The sequence below is a fragment of the Aspergillus alliaceus genome (assembly GCF_009176365.1).
Source record: "Aspergillus alliaceus strain CBS 536.65 unplaced genomic scaffold BDW43scaffold_49, whole genome shotgun sequence".
NCBI lineage: Eukaryota > Fungi > Ascomycota > Eurotiomycetes > Eurotiales > Aspergillaceae > Aspergillus > Aspergillus alliaceus.
In genome coordinates this window covers 231840-252916 of record NW_022474732.1, presented here as the reverse complement: position 1 = coordinate 252916, position 21077 = coordinate 231840, and the positions used below count along the sequence as shown (strand labels likewise).

The 21077-nt window shown below is 47.6% G+C and overlaps 6 protein-coding genes across 6 annotated transcripts; 3 read left to right on the top strand and 3 right to left on the bottom strand.

Moving 5' to 3' along the window:
- Positions 1-3069: 3069 nt before the first annotated feature.
- BDW43DRAFT_178160 (transmembrane 9 family protein) lies at positions 3070-6016 on the bottom strand. The gene is made up of 5 exons (XM_032038827.1): positions 5785-6016; positions 4369-5717; positions 3868-4320; positions 3586-3806; positions 3070-3528 (listed from the first exon to the last, which is right to left on the bottom strand). The coding sequence occupies exons 1-5, from the start codon at positions 5867-5869 to the stop codon at positions 3510-3512; spliced, it is 2127 nt and encodes a 708-aa protein (XP_031896646.1). The 5' UTR covers positions 5870-6016; the 3' UTR covers positions 3070-3509.
- An 838-nt stretch (positions 6017-6854) lies between these two features.
- BDW43DRAFT_314663 (ubiquitin domain-containing protein DSK2) lies at positions 6855-8315 on the bottom strand (the record flags this gene model as incomplete). The annotated part of the gene is made up of 2 exons (XM_032047858.1): positions 6855-7790; positions 7854-8315. 2 exons carry the CDS (start codon positions 8313-8315, stop codon positions 6855-6857), a joined length of 1398 nt encoding a protein of 465 aa, XP_031896645.1.
- Positions 8316-8753: 438 nt separating this feature from the next.
- Positions 8754-13732, top strand: BDW43DRAFT_287693 (DDB1/RSE1 family protein). The gene is made up of 4 exons (XM_032043184.1): positions 8754-9269; positions 9444-11517; positions 11708-12992; positions 13045-13732. Exons 1-4 carry the CDS (start codon positions 9026-9028, stop codon positions 13069-13071), a joined length of 3630 nt encoding a protein of 1209 aa, XP_031896644.1. The 5' UTR covers positions 8754-9025; the 3' UTR covers positions 13072-13732.
- Positions 13733-15404: 1672 nt separating this feature from the next.
- On the top strand, positions 15405-17696 carry BDW43DRAFT_287683 (arrestin (or S-antigen), N-terminal domain protein). The gene is made up of 2 exons (XM_032043183.1): positions 15405-16102; positions 16175-17696. The coding sequence occupies exons 1-2, from the start codon at positions 15904-15906 to the stop codon at positions 17500-17502; spliced, it is 1527 nt and encodes a 508-aa protein (XP_031896643.1). The 5' UTR covers positions 15405-15903; the 3' UTR covers positions 17503-17696.
- A 562-nt stretch (positions 17697-18258) lies between these two features.
- On the top strand, positions 18259-19452 carry BDW43DRAFT_178098 (uncharacterized protein). The gene is made up of 3 exons (XM_032038826.1): positions 18259-18771; positions 18833-19318; positions 19391-19452. Exons 1-2 carry the CDS (start codon positions 18438-18440, stop codon positions 19135-19137), a joined length of 639 nt encoding a protein of 212 aa, XP_031896642.1. The 5' UTR covers positions 18259-18437; the 3' UTR covers positions 19138-19318; positions 19391-19452.
- Positions 19453-20179: 727 nt separating this feature from the next.
- Positions 20180-20715, bottom strand: BDW43DRAFT_314660 (uncharacterized protein; the record flags this gene model as incomplete). The annotated part of the gene is made up of 2 exons (XM_032047857.1): positions 20180-20456; positions 20537-20715. 2 exons carry the CDS (start codon positions 20713-20715, stop codon positions 20180-20182), a joined length of 456 nt encoding a protein of 151 aa, XP_031896641.1.
- Positions 20716-21077: the final 362 nt, after the last annotated feature.

Below are 21077 nucleotides of genomic sequence, written 5' to 3'. Positions count from 1 at the left end.
TTTTATGTGTCATCACACTCGATACGGCTGAAACTTCCTTATATTCTAGCCCATTCAGGTCAGGGGCCATGTGCCCACTGCTTTGAAGGAGTACTATTCTAGTTATCTAGTAAGATTGCGGTGAAAACTTTCATCCTCAGTAGCTCATCGTCGCCCATGCAGGCTAATGCGCGCCCGTAACCTAATTCCAGTGCCAATTTCGGTCTCATCCTTTTTACAAAGCATGTCTCCAGGCGACCATTGAACCATATCAACAAGATCCATACGTTCAGTATGGAATGGACTAGTCTTCCAGGAAATCTAAACAAGCATCGGTTGAACAGGAACCGAAAGATGCGGATACAGTACGGGGCATCATAATGACAAATTCATATCTGGACTAGTTCAGGCGGCTCTATGATCCTTGCTTTTTGCTTTTCAAGTCAACGGCGGTAGTACTTTCAGTATTATCCGAATGCTGCACAACGTAGATCGTTGAGGAACCTCTCTTGTTCAGTTGACAATGAAATTCGTGGGCGTTTAACTTTCTAGGGGTTACATGATCCCGAGTAATACCACAGTCACGTGGCAGATCACCCATGGGAGCCCTCCTAGTATGTGTATTCATCTCGGTCACGAGCCTCTCTTTCCTCCAGCTTGGGCCTTTAATGACCACTTTATTAGAGGACAATGAAGCAGGGGGGGGTGACATACATGTGAGAACATATTCACATCTAATTGAAAAGAGGGGAAGGAAGGCAGGATAGTCCATATATGTATGTACCAACCCGCTTATACTAGTCACATTCATGAAGTCATGTCGCTTGCCAGGCGGGAATGAAATGCGACAATTTGACCGTTGTGCCTCTCGAATGACTCGCGGATACTTATTGCAGATGGCAGGTGACTACTGTAATGTGAACGGCGGAGAGTGCCACCTTGAAGGCCTTATTCGTTGGTAAGTACAATACTGATTGCTTTGGAAAGACATGTCAGCCCTATGGTTTGCTTCAAAGTTACTCTTCCCGCTTTCAATGGCAGTCACCTGCCCCAGGGGTGACGATATGCCAAGTCCAGCGGAATGGACGCATCTTGGCATTGATGTTGGGAATTGATAAATACCAGTATTGCAGAGACCCTGTACCCCAGAAACCGCAGTTTATAAGACGCCAATCGGGGGGCCCTTACCATGGTCTCCCGCAGACGCATAGTTTTAGTGTTATACCGATCCCGCGGGTCGATGGCATCATCCCCATGGGCCCTGTCATTCGTCGATCGTGCATTACGTGTTGACTTCAACTGTCCCTACGTATGATATAGGGATTTTCTAGAAGATCAACTGAAAGATTATTTCCTCATAATTTCTGTTCTTGGTTTTTTTTTTTCTGGAGGTTCTGATAAGCTTTTGGCTAATGGGATCTGCTGTATTTCCGCAGTTTACTATCAATCAGGCCATGCAGCACCATTAGTATTCATAGGAACCCCTAATACTGGTAGTTGTTACTTTATTGTGCCCTAGTCCAGAGATAGACCATGGATATCACTACTACCACACTTTATTCCAAGGCCGTACAGTCAACAAGTTGGCCGCATGCGGATGCCGAGACCTCGAGGTAGGAAAGAATGCATCATCGGTACCTCCGAGCACGCCATCAAGGGGCAAAAACGTCTCCACGAATGAATGATTCATCGCCCCGGTAAAGAACACATTGCTACCTTAAGTTTGTAGGTACTTGCAATTGGTCCAAAGAGAAGTAAATGCAACAATGCTAGCTTCCTTCAATGAGAAGCAAGGAGCACTTTATGTCTTACCACATCCTTCTCGCCTTAACCCTTCATTTGAACGGCAGTGCTGATCATGGAACCGGGCTGCAACGGAGTCCGTCCCATCTGACATGTCCGATAATGCCGTCTGGCATGATGTGGTAGATAGCGGACCAGTAGATGCTGTCATTGGATATATTAAATGATAGGATTTGAAGATCTTGCTTCACTACTAGCACATACATGTAAGTTTCCTCTTTCTTACAATACATACATGCGTTGTACAACTACGCTAAAGCATGCTCTAACGCAGCCCCAATGCATGTAAAATTGAAAAAAGAATTCAATGTATTTATCTCCCGGTTTCTACCTAACACTTGTAAAACATCTGAAACAATGCCCATATACGGAGTACATACGAAGTAGTAATAATAATCCCATGTATGGACGAACGGACCTCTTCTCTTCACATTCACCTTGATCTTCACGGCCTGATTCCTGTTGCTAATTGTATTTTGTATTCGACTTAGCTGACGCAATCACGCTGATCAGACTCAGCTTTGTATCCTTTACCTTTCTAGTCCTACAAGTTACTCCCCCGACATGTAATCGTCTGCGAAGCTCAAGTAAACCAACTTAACTTCTTGGCTATTATCATGCACCAGAACCCCTTACTCAACCACTTAGATCCCTTCCCCAAAAGCCCCAATACCCTCTCAGCACCATCTACCAAAACATACAAAAAGCGTAAGCAATCCTCGCCACATTGCGGCTCCTCCCACCCATACTCCGCACGACCAAGCATTCGGCACTACTAGTATCTGGTTGTTCCCAGCACCACATGACCCTCCAAAAGTAAGTAAATTCTCAATCTCTACCAATCACAACGCAAATGATACATGAGGAACCACAATATCCTCGAAGTCAACATGTAGTATTACACCGTCGGCTATTCACGTTCCTCAACATCACGCGGAACCCTGCCCTACCGCACATAGCCACAACACAGGTAACTCAGGTATCACCCTGTAGGTACGAGCGTGTAACGGGATTTCATGAGGCGTACTGTGGTGCGAAATAAAATACGTAAGAGGTAGCTGAGGGTGGGGAGAAGAGTGAATGTGAAGGGGAGCTAGTACTAAGGAACTAGTCGTAAGTCTCGTGTTGCCAGGTTGGCAGCCCTGGAGTCTGGATAGGAATGCCGTTTTGGGGTAGAGTGGGATAGCGGCGGGTGATGTTTGATGGATGCGCGCTAATGGTGAGTCTGGACTGGTTTTCCTGGGGAAGAAATGTCCGGACTCGGTGGACCTTTCTGATAAAGTATGGGCTGGTTGTGGGAGAAAGCTGTTGACTGTCCTTTGAGGATTGATTATGTTACACTTTGATGGTTCTCAATTACGAAAATTGACTGGATTGTCCTGCATCGAGGGAGAGTAGACCAAGAGTAGATTTAGTTTTGAGGATCCTCTTCAAGCTGTTCTAAAACTCTGGTATGGATTCGCTAATTCAGGAAATATATATGTAAGGTACAGGAGGCCATTGACCAAATGACTAGTCACTAATAGCACCGCAACCCAATTCATATAGAGATGGTGGATATCTTGAAATAAAAAAAATCAGAGATGAAAAGAGGTTTGCATAGGCAATGCATGCTTTAAATGCCGTTTCACATAAGCTCCAGGGGGGTGAAGAATTGACCTCGACGCTAAGGCTGTGTCACAGATGAACAGCCTGTCGATCGGTCGACTTATCGTTCCTGAAAGCGATTAATCGACTTTGACTCCACTATACACTGATTAGCTCAAACATGCATTATTCATTCCAGAATCGGCAACCACCTACCTATAGATCCGACGGATAAACGCGTAAGCCGTCAAGAACCCAACGGTCCCCGTTAACAGGCCGTACACCGCACACGCCAGGAAGCTGTAGCTAAAGAAGAGAAGACTGGAAACAAACCCAGTGATATGAAGATGGAAGAAGTAGTACCAAATGCAATAGGCAAATACCCAGAATGAGCTGCTTGCGCCAGTTAGGAAACTCTGCCACCACCAATGATAGTTCTGATTCAGTTAGCTCCCGAAACTAATATGACGTTGATGGCAACGATTAAATGAAACATACCTCGGAGCAGAGTTGACTGTAGGTGGCGATGATGGTCACTTCGCTCACCGTGATCATTAGAATAGTCGAGACGGAACTTAAGAAGCCAAACACATAGTAGTAGCCACTCTTATCCTGCCACAAATTTTTAAACACGAACAAAAGTTCGATGAACAGAACAGCAAACGGCGCCAACCCTGTCAAAATGGTCCCGTAGATGTTGTGTAGATACCAGGGTTGCGGTGGGATTTGACGCGCAATCGACATGGTCTTGGTTGGATGTTCCCATGGAGCAGTTCGCACAAAGCCATACCAGCTACCAATATAAACCAAGGGAACTTGAATCAGCAACCAGAGCGCAAGAAGACTGACTAATGTACCAAAGGGAATTGCCGTGCTAGATGCCTGTGCCCAGACGAAGAGGTTCAGAATGAATATGAGACAAAATGTCAGGCCAGGAATGAAAAGAGCAGTCTAATGCTGTTAGTAACGCCAAGGTTGCGAGACCCAAATCGAGCTTACTATTAGTGTATTCTTCCTCCAGTTGGTACCGCCAAATGTCTTGTACAACCTTGCCGAAAAGTAGCCGGAGAAGAGGCCGGCGAACACAAACAAACCCATGCCCACACTGACGAACCCACCGCGGAAGCTAGGGTTCAAAACACCCAGGCAGCTGAGTAGGAGAAGACCCGAGGTCATAAACAACAGCTGCATACCCGAGCCGACAATTGGTGCAAGGAGACCACTGTACTCGGGCACTCGGAAAACATCTCCATGCAGAAGCTTCCAACCACTGACATCCTCGAGAGTTTCATCGTCGGAAGACAGGTCTGCATCTCGCTCAAGATCCGGGCCTTGGTCTAAGAGGCCGTCCCCTTTCCTTTCAATATTCTTTGCTTTAGCTGCGCTTCGAGCCTTTAATTTGGCTTCGTCCACTGCCCCATCCCCTCGGCCCTTGATATCTCCCTGTACCGTTCTGCCCCAAATCACGTATACAGCCACCCCAAGAACACCAGAGATAGTCAAAGAATTGAGAATCGCAAGCCAGTGTGTCATAGAACTATCGTCCTGGTTGCTGAAATAGAGATCCCATCGGCTAGACCATTCAATGCTGTTATCTTCCTTGAAATAAATAGAGTATGTGTACGGAATCTTAAGTGTAGCTCCGTCGTCAACTCCATCGTCCTCTGGAATATATGATGAGCCGGGATACATTTCGCGCAACTTGGATGTGTTTGGAGGGATATATAGCTCAAGTCCATCGTGGTGTTCATGTACTTGCTTGGGACAGCCATTCTCCTCATGGTCCTCTGCGCGAATACTCTTCGGATAAACTTCGAAACCAACAATCAACTTGCCACCCTCAGGTGCCGACCGCCAGCGGATCATGATAGTGAAATGGTTATTAATATAGTACCGTGCTTTCCCGTCGACGGGTGAGAAGTCCCGAAATCCAAGCTTGAACCCAGTAGCATAATACTTGCGACTACGGTCGACGGTGACAAAGCTAGTTGCTCCAGGCAAGTTGTCCGCAATCCACTCTGCCACATACCCGTCTCTAATAAGCTGGCGAGCCCACTTGACGTCTTTGCGTCCTACTTCCGCAGTGCAAAGGGCTTGACATTCGACATTCTTGCCCATCTGCAATTCGAAGTCCGAGGTCATGATGCGATCACCACGCAAGATTTCACCCAGGTTAAGTGAGATACTCTGCCCAGAGCCGAAGGGCGAACCACCATGCATTCTTCCACTCGGGGGACAAACAAAAGGCAGGTCATAGTAGGCATACTGAAGTTGCGTATTATCGGAAAATATCTTGTTCACAAGAAGGGGAATGGCTTCGTCGTCATTGTAACGTTTGATCGAGTATCCTGTAATGCACACAGGGGCGTGTAAGTTACCATGTCTAATGAGCACGACGGGCCGAGTAAAGCTTACCAGGTACGTAGAACGCGCAAGAATATGAAATGAACAACAACCACAGAGCCCATTGACGGGGGCAGCACAAGCGTCCCAGCTCCATAATTGATGTAGTGGTAGAATAAGGACCACTTCTCACTATTATAGAGAGCAAAAGCACTATCACCGAAACATGCACCAATGAATCGTATGTGGCGGGGGCGTGAATCACAAGCGTAGATCAGTAAATCGGAACTAAACCCAACTGGAGTTTCCCCTAGACCCCCCCATTAAATATATCGCTCGAAGAAAAGGAGAAAGCGTAGGTTGTAAATTTATGCGCAATGTCGAAAAATAATTCTGTTAAGGAAGACGAAGAAGTAAAAAGGGAAGGGTTAGAATAGATCGAAAAACGTGGATGATAACGTCGATGTACGCCGTCTGGAGGCCGGGCGGTCCAGAACGCGACGGAGAATGGAAAGTCCGAGATATAGTACTTCAGATCGATGTAACGAATGTAATCGGCATGGAATGCCTATTGAATAGAAGAGAGAAAGGAATAAATACGAAGGAGAAGGGGGGAAAGTCAGGGGTGATCACAGCAACGAGGAGTAGTAAGTAAATGTAGCTAGATTGCCAGGGAGACTTGCCATCATTTCATGGCATCGAGCAGTCCGGCCGATTAGTCCGTAACTGGTTTAGCGTGCATTCCCAAAACGATAATCTCACCGTGAATACAACAAAATTCGACTCCACTTGGTCACGACGGATCATAATAACACCTGTACGTATTATTCAGGTTACTTACAATACATTCTCCGCTTCCAATAGCTTAAACTTTGGAAAGACTGAACGGATAGGAACATGTAGAAAGACTTGTCATTGCATAATAAACATGGGATTCTGCTATACTAACGCCCTTTCTGCTAAATCATGAATATAGGATGGTCCTCAAAGTGCAAGCGCTACATGAGCCCTCCAAACATCCCCGCATATCACACCCAAAGGAAAGAGTATGCAAACAGGGTAATCATAAATTAGAAGCCGCCAATGAAAACAATCGCTCCACAAAAGAAGGACAATTGGCCAATCCACATCGAAGTGAGCACTCAAGAAGGATGGCTCAGAAGGTATTCCACTGCACCTTGTACACTCCCACCTGCTCGTCGTAGGGCTTCAATATTCCTTTCAAACTCGTAGAAGCCCATGTCGTTAAGCTGGCGAAGCTGTTCCGCATACCTTTCCTCAGGTGGTCGATTGTCTTGTGGAGATGGAGTTCCAAACCCATTGCCTCCGAAAAGAGCCGCCAAAGGATTGGCGCCAAGGGCACCTGCACCACCTTCTCCTGGAGGAGCGCCCATTGCCTGCATCATCTGCGATAGTAGAGCGGGGTCGCGAAGGAAAGGATTTTGCTGGGGATTGAAAGGATTCACCTGGCCGCCTTGTGCACCAAACATGGCAGGGTTGAAAAGCGCTCCGAATGGATTCTGGGCGGCTTGTTGATTTTGACCCTCTGCTGTGGTAGGACCGCTCCCAGTAGTCTCCCCGGCAGCTCTCTGCGTAGTCTCGGCCTGGCCACTACCCGCCGCGCTGGGGGGATTTGCGCCACCCATAGCTGGATTGGCACCGAAAAGGGCAGCAAAAGGGTTTCCAGCTCCCAGGCTGGGAGGCATAAATGGGTTGAAAGGAGGGGCGCCAGCGGCAGGCGTGGTGCCATTGTTATTCTGACCGTTTTGGCCGTCCTCTGGTGTCGTGTTCGTGACTCCCGGTGCAGGGAATGCGCTGCCACCAAGTCCGCCACCGCCACCCATGGCTCTTTGAAGCTGCATCGCTTGGCGAAGCGAATTGGGGTCGGTAAGCATACGACGGAATTCTGGGCTTTGCATCATTTGCCGCACGCCGGGACCCATTTCGCGCAGCATGGGATTTTGTTGGATCATCATATCAATCATCGCTGGATTTTGTAAAGCCTCATTGATCGTAGACTGAAACTGGGGGTTTTCGAGCATATTGAGCATGGAGTCGGCGTCGGGAGGAGGGCCCATCTGAATACCGACAGTTAAACCACCATCCAAAGAACCAGGTTTTTCTCAAGATATATTACTTACGCCACCATCTGGGCCGAACATTCCAGCTCCTGGAAGTTGCGCAAACCCAGCGTATCGCGCGCCGGTCAAACCAGCCAGTGGGTTGTTGCCTGTACCGGCCGCAAGGTTTGTGGGAACACCAGTAGCCGGAGTAGCAGAGGTGCCTGACGGAGTAGACGTCGAGGCAGTCTGAGAAGCACCAGTCTGGCGCTGATTGCTAGCAGCACTTTTAACTAAGTGAATGGTGTGTCCATCTTTGATATTGTATGTAGACAGGGTTTCATTATCTTTCAACACTCTCCCTGAGTAAATCAGGCGTTGACGCTCCGCCGGAGTATCTGCATATTCCGATGTCGCAAGTTTTTCTTTCAGCTCTGCCACGAGCGTCGACGATGGAAGAGTCAGTGTGTATTTAGCATCATTGGAAGATTTGATATTAAAGGTGATGGGCGAGTCCTCCGCCGTGGCGGTATCATCAGCCATTATACGTGATTTCGGCGTTGAGGGGAATGGAGGGGTCCAAAGTAGCGAGTGTCAAGCCAGTACCGCCACTCAAGTGAGAAAAAAGGTGCAAATATATGTTCAATTAAGTGAGGCAGAAGATGAGATGATACAAAAAAGGATGAAGTGACAAGTCAGCAGTAAAGTAATGGTTGTAAGTTACGTAGTTGAACAATGCCACTTCTCGGCACGGGCTACTCCTAGTGCTAGGTTCCCTCTGCGGCCTGATAGCGTCAGTCGGAAAAACATATGTGGAAGGTGGCAGAAACCCATCGTCCGCCTTTTCGGAAAGCGAGAGAGGCCAGTTGCGCTGTAAGTAACTTCTATACTGTCAGGAGTCGCGTAACAGTCCAATTTTCTGCAGTAACCAACCGTGTGGGACAGTATTACCGATACTTATCACGTGATTCACAACAAACATGTCAAACAACTGTAGCTTCTTTCTCCCACCGGAATTTTCACTTTCTCTCTCAGAACACAGTCGGGTGAATCGTCGCGTTTTGCTCCCAAGACTTCCCACGCACCCCATTTGCGAGGACGCTCGTTCTCGAGAGTCCTCTTCCCCAAGCTCTATATCTGCAGCAATGGGAATAGTTCTACGTTAAAGTCAACTTTGGTTGCAATTGTCCCGTAAACAAAACACAGCACCACTTTCCTGCTTATCTGGCTCTCTACGAGTCTAGCTGCCCACCATGGCTACCACCTCGCATATGTTTATGTACTCTCTGACAATCCAGCCGCCTACTGCTGTTACGCAGGCTATTCTGGGTCAATTTGCAGGCACCAAGGAGCAGCAGATTGTCACCGCGTCCGGGTCAAAGCTCACAATCCATCGCCCCGATCCCACGCAGGGCAAAGTCACCCCGCTCTTCTCTCAAGATGTCTTTGGCATCATTCGCTCCCTGGCTGCTTTTCGACTAGCTGGGAGTAACAAAGGTATGTTTGACATCCCCCTTGGTGTGATTCCGAGATCATCTTAGTGATTCTTCAAGCTTCCGGGCAGCACGATCCTTAACTGCCGAGCCGACCACCTTGGAAGTGGGACGTGCCCCGGTCAGCAATGATGACGCTGGGTGCTAGTCCTTGACTTATGCTGAGAGGTGCCTACAGATTATATCATCATTGGCTCGGACTCGGGACGCATCACTATCATTGAGTATGTGCCTTCCCAGAATCGGTTCAACCGCATTCATCTGGAGACGTTCGGCAAGTCCGGTGTCCGACGTGTGATCCCCGGCCAGTACTTGGCAGTTGATCCCAAGGGTAGGGCTTGCCTCATCGCGTCTGTGGAGAAGAACAAGCTCGTCTATGTCCTGAATCGGAACTCGCAGGCCGAGTTGACGATCTCTTCCCCACTTGAAGCGCACAAGCCACAAACCTTGGTGTTTGCAATGACGGCATTGGATGTCGGGTATGAAAACCCTATCTTTGCCGCACTTGAGGTGGATTACTCGGAGTCGGATCAGGATCCCACTGGTCAGGCTTTCGAAGAAGTTGAGAAGCTTCTCGTATACTACGAACTCGACCTTGGACTGAATCACGTCGTACGCAAGTGGGCAGACCCTGTTGATCGCACATCAATGATGCTTTTTCAGGTCCCCGGGGGTGCGGACGGCCCAAGTGGCGTTCTCGTTTGTGCTGAGGACAGTGTCACCTACCGACACTCGAACCAAGATGCCTTCAGAGTACCAATTCCCCGACGTAAAGGTCCGACAGAGAACCCCGAACGTAAACGGTATATCACAGCCGGCGTTATGCACAAGATGAGGGGTGCCTTCTTCTTTCTCCTTCAGACTGAAGATGGTGATCTGTTCAAACTCAACATTGACATGGTGGAAGACGACAATGGTCAGCTGACCGGCGAAGTGAAAAGGTTGAAAATCAAATACTTTGACACTGTTGCCGTCGCGTCTAGCTTGTTGATCCTTAAGAGCGGCTTCTTATATGTCGCTAGTGAGGCAGGAAATCATGACTTTTATCAATTTGAAAAGCTCGGTGATGATGACGAAGAAGTCGAATTCAGCAGTGAATCCTATTCTGCAGATCCTTCTGTTCCACTCGAGCCAGCCTATTTCCAACCACGGGGTGCGGAAAATCTCAACCTCGTCGAGACGATCAACTCCCTGAATCCTTTAATAGACAGCAAGATTGCCAATCTTTCCGAAGAGGATGCCCCGCAAATCTATACTATCTCTGGCGCTGGAGCTCGTAGCACCTTTAGGACTCTCAAGCACGGCTTAGAAGTCTCAGAAATTGTTGACTCAGAACTCCCCAGTGTGCCCTCAGCCGTGTGGACCACAAAACTGACCCGGGAGGACGAGTTCGATGCCTACATCGTCCTTTCTTTTGCGAATGGCACTCTTGTGCTCAGCATTGGCGAGACCGTGGAGGAGGTTACCGATACTGGCTTTCTGTCCTCCGCCCCTACCCTCGCTGTTCAGCAGCTTGGAGAGGATTCCTTGATCCAGATTCACCCTAGGGGTATCCGCCATATTATGGTCGACCGTCGAGTGAATGAGTGGCCTGCTCCTCAGCATCGTTCCATTGTGGCAGCCGCAACGAATGAACGCCAAGTTGCGGTAGCTCTTAGCTCAGGAGAAATCGTGTACTTCGAAATGGATTCTGATGGAACTCTTGCTGAATATGACGAACGGCGCCAGATGTCCGGTACCGTGACCTGTCTCAGTCTAGGAGAGGTTCCAGAGGGACGTATGCGGAGCTCGTTCTTGGCTGTAGGGTGTGATGACTCCACGGTCCGCATCCTGAGCTTGGATCCCGACTCCACACTGGAAAACAAATCAGTTCAGGCTCTTACCGCAGCCCCGTCCGCCTTGAATATCATGTCCATGTCTGATTCTAGTTCTGGCGGGACAACACTCTATCTTCACATTGGTCTGTACTCTGGTGTCTACCTAAGAACAGTGTTAGATGAGGTGACCGGTGAGCTTTCGGATACTCGCACACGTTTCCTGGGCTCTAAGCCCGTTAAGTTGTTCCAGGTCTCGGTCAAAGGGCAAACTGCTGTTCTGGCTTTAAGCTCCCGCCCTTGGCTGGGCTATTCCGACATTCAGACCAAAGGCTTCATGCTTACCCCGTTGGACTATGTTCCACTTGAATGGGGCTGGAACTTTTCGAGCGAACAGTGTTTAGAAGGCATGGTTGGTATTCAAGGCCAAAACCTCCGGTATGATTTATTCCCATTCCCTTCTCCCTCCGTGTACTTTGGTTATATGATGAGAAAATGGGACCTGAAAACCCGTGTGGAAGATTTTATATTTTATTTCCAATTGTTCCTACTGAAATCAAAACCAAACCATGCATTTATGCAACACTAGTGACTTTGGGTATTCACCTTCGCTGACTGGCGTCATTAGGATTTTTTCCATTGAGAAGCTTGACAACAACATGCTACAGCAGTCAATCCCTCTTTCTTACACTCCTCGCCGTTTCTTAAAGCATCCCGAGCAACCCCTTTTCTATGTGATTGAAGCAGACAACAATGTTCTGGCACCATCTACTAGGGCCAAACTCCTGGAGGATTCCAAGGCACGTACTGGTGATGAAACAGTGCTACCTCCCGAAGAATTCGGATACCCGCGAGCCTCTGGTCATTGGGCCTCGTGTATTCAAGTCGTCGACCCTGTGCATTCAAAGGCTGTTGTTTCGACCATTGAGCTTGAGGAAAATGAGGCCGCTGTCAGTATTGCAGCTGTCCCTTTCACTAGTCAAGACGATGAGACCTTCCTCGTAGTAGGAACAGCGAAAGATATGACTGTCAACCCCCCATCCTCTGCAGGTGGTTTCATCCACATTTATAGGTTCCAGGAAGATGGAAGAGAGCTTGAGTTCATTCACAAAACCAAGGTTGAAGAGCCTCCACTTGCTCTTCTTGGTTTCCAGGGTCGCCTGGTCGCTGGTATTGGCTCCGTGCTCCGAATCTATGACTTGGGAATGAAGCAGCTTCTCAGAAAATGTAACGCTCAGGTCGTCCCGAAGACGATCGTTGGTCTCCAGACACAAGGCAGCAGGATCGTCGTGAGCGATGTTCGTGAGAGTGTTACATATGTCGTGTACAAATATCAGGAGAACGTTTTGATCCCGTTTGTCGACGATTCTGTCTCGCGATGGACGACCTCCACAACTATGGTGGATTATGAAACGGTCGCGGGTGGAGATAAGTTCGGTAACATCTGGATGCTGCGTTGTCCTAAAAAGATCTCGGAACAGGCTGATGAGGATGGATCGGGCGCGCATTTGATCCATGAACGTGGTTATCTCCACGGTACACCTAACCGACTGGAGCTGATGATCCACGTTTACACTCAGGACATCCCGACCAGCTTGCACAAGTCCCAGCTTGTAGCCGGTGGCCGAGACATACTTGTATGGTCTGGATTCCAGGGTACCATTGGAATGCTGGTACCCTTCATTAGCCGAGAGGACGTCGACTTCTTCCAGAATCTGGAGATGCAGTTGGCAGCACAGAACCCTCCTCTTGCTGGGCGGGACCATCTCATTTATCGAAGTTACTATGCCCCTGTGAAGGGCGTCATTGACGGGGACTTATGTGAGACGTATTTCTTATTACCTAATGATACCAAGATGATGATTGCTGGGGAACTCGACCGTTCAGTTCGTGAAATTGAACGGAAGCTTTCAGTGAGTTTTTCCCGCTACTTCCCTTTATGAACGTCCACTAATTATTTTCTAGGACATGCGGACCAGAGTGGCGTACTGATTTGGGCGGACACGGCGTCTAGCGACTTCTTTTTACTGTTCCAGGGTCCTTAGATACCCGATAATCGAATGTGAGATATCATGCATCATGTACAGCTTGTATAGTACAATTCCGGTGCCCTTTCGACTTTGTGTATTTTCAGTAGAAGTGGGAAAAGGACAGTGTCCTACCTACCGACGTCTCTTTCCTCGCTCGGTCTCCCGCTTCCCTCGGCTGATCTTGAGCTGGATACAGCATGTGCTTTCGGAGTTCATCCTGTATGAGACAAGAAAAAGGCTGACGCTCTCGACGATCTTTGAGTACGATTCTATCTGCATGTCACGGATATGAATCGTAATTTATCCGTCGGGACATTCTCTGTATGGTTTACAGTAGTCCTTATTACTACTCAATGCAATTACTTTCTTTTTATCTCTTGTGAACTGTAGATACAGGCTTATAGTCTATCATGTGGCCCGACATCTTGGCTTGAGCAACCACTATGCATTCCGTCCTACTATGTAGACTTGTGGAGCCTTGATAGAAAATTTGTTATGTTCGAGAAAGATCAATAGTCACGATGCGGGATCCACTGGTCTTAAAGGTCGTGTATATACAGACTCACGGAGTATACTATTTAGTTGGGCTCGATGAGCAAGACTCGCACTCCCCCCCCCCCCCCTCAACGCACCGCCGACTGAGAATAAGGACTATCAGCAGTGTCAGAGCGGTCGCCATTCCTTATAGCTGGATCTGCTTATGATCTACAGGGGATCATTAATTTAGAGTTCGTAAGCTCCTTTAATTGAATCCAGTTTGGTTTTTGGGCGGGAAGCTGCAAGCTTGGTCTGGTTTGAATTCATCGACGTCATATATGAATTGCTATTCACAAATATTGATCTCTATGCTATTATTCTTCAAGAATGCTTTGTTAGGGCTACGAAGGTAAGCTAACTTCCTATGACCATTGTCGCTTCGGGCAATTACTTACTTCAGTTAGTAGGTAGTAGCTACTCCTCTCTACGATAGTTGCCAAGTAGGGGGGATATGGGTCCGACTGGGGTAGAGAAAATTTTCACTGATGGCGACATCGTGCTACAGTCCAGAAAAGCAGTATTATATCGCATCGCTTGAGTTTCCCGTCGGCATACCGTGGCGGTCGGCTCACTCTCTCGCTTATTGACGGTTAGACGCGGACCCGTGGGAAAACGGAAGGCAGAGTGGAATCGGATCTCTCCGTTCCTGGCTTTTTCATTCCCGTGAGTGACTAATGGGAATGAGGGATATATAGTCCAAGTTCAATGGGGTCCAACCCAGAGATTGTATGTTGCCGGTTATCATGATGATAGATGGGAGAGGTCTTAGTTCCGTATCTTTTTGCCTTTACTTTTACCTTTTCTTTTCTTTTAGAGTTTATCCTGTTGTGGATTAATGATGATTGAAGGGTATGACAGCATACAGACCAAGAAAACGCTCGGACAACCAATTGAGGGAAGAAATAAGCCGATAGCGTTCCTTGGCGGATTATCTTGGACGAAGGAAAGTCTGGGTAGTCGTGGATATCGTAGGGCGCAGAGCTAAACGGTCTACTTGCGACAATCAGGAAGTTCCTTTGGAGCGGGTAAGATAGGCTAGACATTTTAGTTCATCCCTTGAGGTACTCGGGACCACAGGATCTAGATGAAGGTCTTTTTTTCTTATTTTTAATTTTTAATTTTTTTTTTGGGATCACGAGTACCCTGTATAGAGGGCTTTTGGACTCAAGGTTGGGGGATCAGGAAATGCGCAAGACACAGGTCGATTATAGACAATGATTGACGAATAGTTTATGGGGTCGAACGGTCATATGAAGGCCGGATGGTGTGAGATCTACGATCATCACGCGATAGGAACCTGGTTGGAATGCTTGGGGCGTCTCAAGTAACTGACCTTTATTTAGGGTTATGCCAAACTATTGGTTTTGCTAATGATCGTCCCAAAGCTACATATTTGTCAGGTTACTTACTCTTTTTTTCTTTTGCCTTTGTCTGCTGATTATCTATCCCACGGGGAAATATCGCTTAGAAATATGGAGTACAGATCACGAACAATGGTGATTGACTTCTGACTAATTTGACACAGGGCGTGTTTTTCGTATATTGGTTCAATGATATTGTCCATGTCGTGAAAGGGCGTAAACGATCATCGGGAGTTGAACCAATCGTCGGAGAAAGTGGATCATTCCGGAATTCCCTATTCTGGAGCCGAACTATGTATGGGAGAGAAACTGAGAAAAGAAAGGGTTCCATTTCTGCATATCCATTCATTCATGTGGATCACTTGTCGGTTCGATTTGATTTGGTTCTCTCTCTGTGTTTAATTTTTTTTTTTTTTTTTCTCTTGTCCAACAAGTGGATTATCATCAAGACACGTGCTTCGAAGATTCCTCTTGTCGGTTCATCAGTGACTCATTTCACGCCCTAAAGGATTAACATTGCTTTCAAATTGATCAATTGAAGGGAAGAAGAAGATACGATGGGTTGAAGATTTAAATAAATGCCCGTGGGGTCGTCTGATGCCATTTTTCCCTATCCATTAATTCTACAAAAACGCATACATCAACCTATCTCCACAGCTCGCCATTACTATTACCCAACAACAACCATCACCCCATCCCTACATTCAATTTAGAACCCTTTTCCCTGCTTCGTTTCTTTTTTTATATATATACCCTGCCTTCCCCCTACAGTTCCATTTCAATCCATCTAGCTCAGTCATCTCCTCTCTCCACCTTTGATATATGGTGTTGCGTATAACACTCTCTTCTCGATATCCTTCTCTGTATATCCCTTGCATTGGTGAAATACAGTTGAAATGGCCTCATCATTTGTTACCCGTAGCTCCAGCACTTTGGAGTCCTTAGCGCATTCGCGCCCAAAGGTCGACATTCAGCTCGTCGGACAGACTGAGGGTATTGTTAACTCATATACGACCAAAGATCGCATCGAAGGAACGGCAATCGTCACGGTAGACCGTGACACACGGTTTGATGATGTTGAAATCACCTTTGAGGGTAAGAATAGATCAGAAAGGATAATTTAACCACAACTTGAGTGAAGTCTTACTCATATATGTATACATACAGGAACATCAAGAACTTCCGTGGAGCGTGTCGCGATGCCGGGACGGACAGGCGCATACCAGACATTCCTTCGACTTCGTCAACCAATTGAGGACGCTGCCTATCCCATGCCCCGTGTACTCGAGGCCGGCCGCACTTACAAGTTTCCCTTCACATTCGTCGTACCGGACCGTCTGCTTCCACATGTCTGTAGCCATGCAAAGACCAACATCCACGTCGAACGCTCCCACACCCTGCTACCACCTACTCTGGGTGATCCCATGTTAGCCAATGATGGCAAGACGCTCTTGAATGACCTAGCCCCCGATATGTGCCGGATATCCTATTTGGTCCGTGTCACCGTGCAACGCAGACCGGAGAATTCCTCGCCAAAGACCTTGGCTTCAGTGGGCAAAAAAGTGCGGATCATTCCTGCTGTCGACGAGGAACCCCCTCTGAATATCACGGACGATGAGACCTACTGCATCCGGAAGGAGAAAGACGTCAAGCGCGGCTTCATGAGAGGCAAGTTGGGCCGGCTAGTCGTAGCCTCGTCGCAGCCCAAGCCTGTGCAACTGTGTCCCCCAAACAGTGAGGGCCACGATTCGGTGAACACTGTGACGACAGTGCACCTGCGATTCGATCCGGCCGGCAATGAGGAACCTCCTCGCCTCGGGACGATCTGGAGTAAGCTGCGGGTGTCCAGCCTGTTCGGCGCAGAGCCATGGGGGGATTACCCTTCCCCTCGTAATATGCCCTGGGCCCAGATTGGGCAAGGATGCTACACTGAGACGGTTCCCCTTTCCACCATGTGCGTGGCGTCTGCGCACTGGACGAAACATACCATTGATAGGGGCCTCAGCCGCTGCGACTCGTTGGAGTCAACATCGTCCACGGAATCCATGACTGGGCCCTCGGCGTCTTTCACCGGCGAGATCTACTATACCGCCTCGGTCGTCGTTCCCATTACTCTTCCCAAGTCCAAATCCTTCGTGCCCACATTCCACTCGTGCCTAATCTCCCGCATCTATTGTCTCGAACTCAGCATTTCTTACCACACTCCAAATACTAATATCCTGACTCCGACAACTTCACTAAAAATTCCCATCCAATTGACCAGTCGGCCTCGGTCGGATGCGAAAGCGAAAGAGCCCCATGAGATCACCCAACATGAGGTCAATGCCGAATTTTTCTGTCCTCGTAGTGTCGCACCTCCCACACTGGCCCAGATTGCGCCTCCCGAGTACTCCGAGAACCAAGGCCAACTTCTACCTCCCGACCGCTCCGTCGATTTGATGTCTACCTCCCGTTCCTCCAGGGCCATTACCGGGAGTGTTGGGGCGGCTTGCTGAAGTTCTTTACGAGATATAAAAGTTTATGTTTTACATGGCGTTGGGAAGGTGCATTTGGATATACCCGGCTTGTTTTGTTTAGCATAAGAGTGTTCCTAAGCGCTATGATTAATTCTCACCAGGGTCGACGAGCCATGTTGGGATAATTTGTTTCTGGTCTTAACTTAGATTAATATCATTTAATATAAACTATCCTAGCCTACCGGTTGACTCCATCTTGATATTAGTATCCCAAGTCACGCCCCTTGCCATTCCCTATCTGGAAGGCTCCTGGCATGTGATCTTCAGTCGGTCTCTATAAAGACCAAAGAGAACCCTCATTTTGGTAAATGAACATGAAGCGCTCAATGTACGTGGTACAAAGAATCCACTGAACACAATGCCCCAGACATTGCCGTACATAACAAAGCTGCCACGTCTTTATGGAGCCTGTTCAAGTGGCCATGACACCCTTTGTCTCTCCCCGTTATGTCGCGAAGTGCTGCCATCCATTGATTATTGTGATGAAGAGTATCAGGAATCTAGTATAAATTGTAGCATGGGCCCCTTCCGGCAGCACAGCCTCTAGGCTAGTACTCTAGGACTTGCGTTTCTCTCTACGCCTAGTATTGGCTCTGCCTGAACAGAGTGTTTCTTAAACCCTACATTCCTACCCACAACATATCCCCGTCGATAAGCTCACTCATATCCTCTACGCTCTTGCTAATATCACGGACTCCGGCGAAGTCCGTTTGTGAGATGAATTTTCTGACTATGAAAGACGCCCCGCCGGCGACTCGAAGGTTAATAAAAACCAGAACAATGTCTACGGGTGCATCAAACAGCTGGGTCCGTTAAAGCAGAAGAACAGACACGTCAAAGTCTTTTTGTCAATCGGAGGATATACGAACCCACATAATTAGGCTGGCATTCTTAGTGTTACAGAACACCGGACGATGTTCGCTCAGTCGGCTGTCAAATTGATGCATAATGTAGGGTTTGGCGAGTTAGATATCGATTGGGGGGTTATATTTTCTCTTCCCTTTCATTGTCTTCCTTTTACGCCGGCTGATAGCATACAGTATCCTAAGAAAGAAGTGAGTGCAAAGGATATGGTAGCCCTCTTAAAGGAAGTACGAGGGGTATGTACTACACTTACCCACAGGCATAGACAAACGCCGATCTATGCCCTCTTTTATTTTTTAGAGTCTACAAAAATGAATAATCAGGGATTAGTCAAATCAGGTTCGAATGGCAAGCATTTTCCCTTGACTATTACCTGCACGGCTGGTAAGTACAACATTCTAGCCAGCCATGTACGAGAAAAAGAAGAAATGATGACAACTCCAAGGCGAGGCGAAGTACAAACATCTTCTCATTGGTGAAATGGGCCAATACATTGATCTCTGCCAGCTAATGGCATACAATTTCAGCGGTGAATGGGAAAAGGTAGCCGATCACACTGCTGTTCTCTTTCGCAACGCCTCCGATCCGAATACCACCCCCGCTATTGCAGACAAAGGCTGTCAAGTTCTACACCAGCAAGGGTGTACCAGCCAGCGAGATTGCCCTTGGTATGCCGCTTTATGGCGGTTCCTTTGTCAACACTACGGGGCTAGGTCATCCTTCTTTAAATGTTGGAACAGGCATGGGTGAAGAGGGGATTTGGCACTATAAGGTTCTACCACTGGCTAACACAACAGTGATAGAGCAACCCGAGGTAGGGGCCAGTATAACAATAATCAAGGCGGAGAACATCAAGAGCAATAGCCTTGCAAGTGAGATATAGTGGGAGACCAGTATGGAGAAAGTTGGAGATTAGAGACTTATGGGCACGGTATGCCTTTTCCTTCTCCCTGATCTTCTTAGGGTATCATATCGAATAGGTGCATTAACACATCTGGCTCAGCTCATTGAAAAGCTCAGTGGCCAGGACGCCCGAGAAAGGCCCGACAACCATATCGAGTATCCGTCATAGATATAGAGCAATGTCCAGGATGGGTTCAAATAATAGTTCTAGATTTATTCATGTTTCGCTTCCAAACCTCGTCCCATCTACTCCGTTTCTTTAACGACTCACTTAAAAGACCCGAGAGGGGATTTATTATCATTGTCGTCCTGTTCTTGGGTGTGTGGCTCTCTGCTACATAATATAGCTACTTCCTTGAGAGAAACATGCAACCTTTTATGTCGACCGGAGTATGAACACATCAAGAAGATCGAACTTAGAGATATAAATCCCCATATTAATAATTATCGCACCCAGTGCCCTAACACAAAGGAATCACTCATCTAATATACTTTAACCAACTGAATATATACTACTCCTAAATCTTCATCTCCCTCCACAAGCATACCAGCCCCTGACACTCACTTACCACTATCCTTTGCTAAATGTCTCGGTTGGAAAGAAACAACCGGCCAATTCAAGCCTGAAACGAAGTATGAATTAACTTTCTTCCTATTTCTCTTTTCTTTCACATATATGTAGTATTTATTATATCCTCTGGTGGAGACGCCATCAACAAAGGTGACTGTCATAATTGTCTCTACGACAAACACGAAACACCCCCCATGTTGGAATGTGAGTGTGGGAGTAATGCCGACTACGTTTAATGTGCGCGGAGCAGGGTCGAAGGGGCTCCCGACGGCAAGGGTGAGGTTAGATTTGAGTGAGTTTGTCTTGCATTTACTAGTATTAAGGTGTTAGCTTGTTGACTTGGGACTGTGCGGGTCTATTTCTCCACGAGTTGGCGGAACTGCCCCAAAGCCGGAAGGGCCGCTTCGATGCCGCAGTCTTGCAAGCCAAGCGGAATAGATCTTTGACCTCCTCGGGGGCCTTGTTCAGAATCTCAGCCAAGAGTCTGATTGTGAGAATCACAGATCCTAATCCCTTCGCCGTTAGTTCCACAGCGGGTTGGCCCTGTTGGGGTGGCTTGAAGTTGTCGTACTTTTCGAACTCGACGTCCAGGGTCCTGACTTTCTCAAGGTATCAGTTGACATTGGCCGAGATGACATATTTGAGCGTTTTGCTTACTTGCATCCGGAGATTTACCTCTGAGCACTTCGAATGGACTTTTTGTGAAAGATCGGATGAAGTTCTGAGGTTTTTATAACCTGGGTAACGGCGGACTCTGACTGATGGAGACTATCAATGCCCAGATCTACCTCCGGCCAACCTTTACATCGCGCTATACGGAGACCTATTCCCCCTAGTCTCTGGAAATGTGGCATTGGGCTTTGTCTTATGACTCTCCAAGATATGAGTACCAGCCATCCGTGCTAACCCCACTTGCGTAGAAAGAGTCTGATGAGACCAATGATGAGATTTGGATACATCATATGTAGCATTATATCCATTTCTTTCCGATTCTTGTAATATTATTGGCAGGGATGATGCATTGCCCCTCCAAGCACACCGGATGAAAGCTTGATTGCCACATTCAAGGACTGGAATTGGTCAGAAGCATGACTCCAGGATGCTTAGACCTTTCTGTGCGTCAGTGCTAAATTCTCCCATCCAGATTCAGCGGCGTACAACTTCGCGCAGAGCCTTCTTTTATTTTCCTTTTTTTTTCCCTTTCGGAGAAGGGGTT

Coding starts and splice junctions, on each gene's coding strand:
- BDW43DRAFT_178160 (XM_032038827.1), bottom strand. CDS start 5,869: ATGGAGCTGGGACGCTTGTGCTGCCCCCGTCAATGGGCTCTGTGGTTG. Junction 5,718..5,784: donor TTGCGCGTTCTACGTACCTG/GTAAGCTTTACT, acceptor TGTGCATTACAG/GATACTCGATCAAACGTTAC. Junction 3,807..3,867: donor ACAGTCAACTCTGCTCCGAG/GTATGTTTCATT, acceptor TAACTGAATCAG/AACTATCATTGGTGGTGGCA.
- BDW43DRAFT_287693 (XM_032043184.1), top strand. CDS start 9,026: ATGGCTACCACCTCGCATATGTTTATGTACTCTCTGACAATCCAGCCG. Junction 11,518..11,707: donor ATTCAAGGCCAAAACCTCCG/GTATGATTTATT, acceptor TGGCGTCATTAG/GATTTTTTCCATTGAGAAGC. Junction 12,993..13,044: donor AAATTGAACGGAAGCTTTCA/GTGAGTTTTTCC, acceptor ATTATTTTCTAG/GACATGCGGACCAGAGTGGC.
- BDW43DRAFT_287683 (XM_032043183.1), top strand. CDS start 15,904: ATGGCCTCATCATTTGTTACCCGTAGCTCCAGCACTTTGGAGTCCTTA. Junction 16,103..16,174: donor TGTTGAAATCACCTTTGAGG/GTAAGAATAGAT, acceptor GTATACATACAG/GAACATCAAGAACTTCCGTG.
- BDW43DRAFT_178098 (XM_032038826.1), top strand. CDS start 18,438: ATGTTCGCTCAGTCGGCTGTCAAATTGATGCATAATGTAGGGTTTGGC. Junction 18,772..18,832: donor GACTATTACCTGCACGGCTG/GTAAGTACAACA, acceptor GACAACTCCAAG/GCGAGGCGAAGTACAAACAT.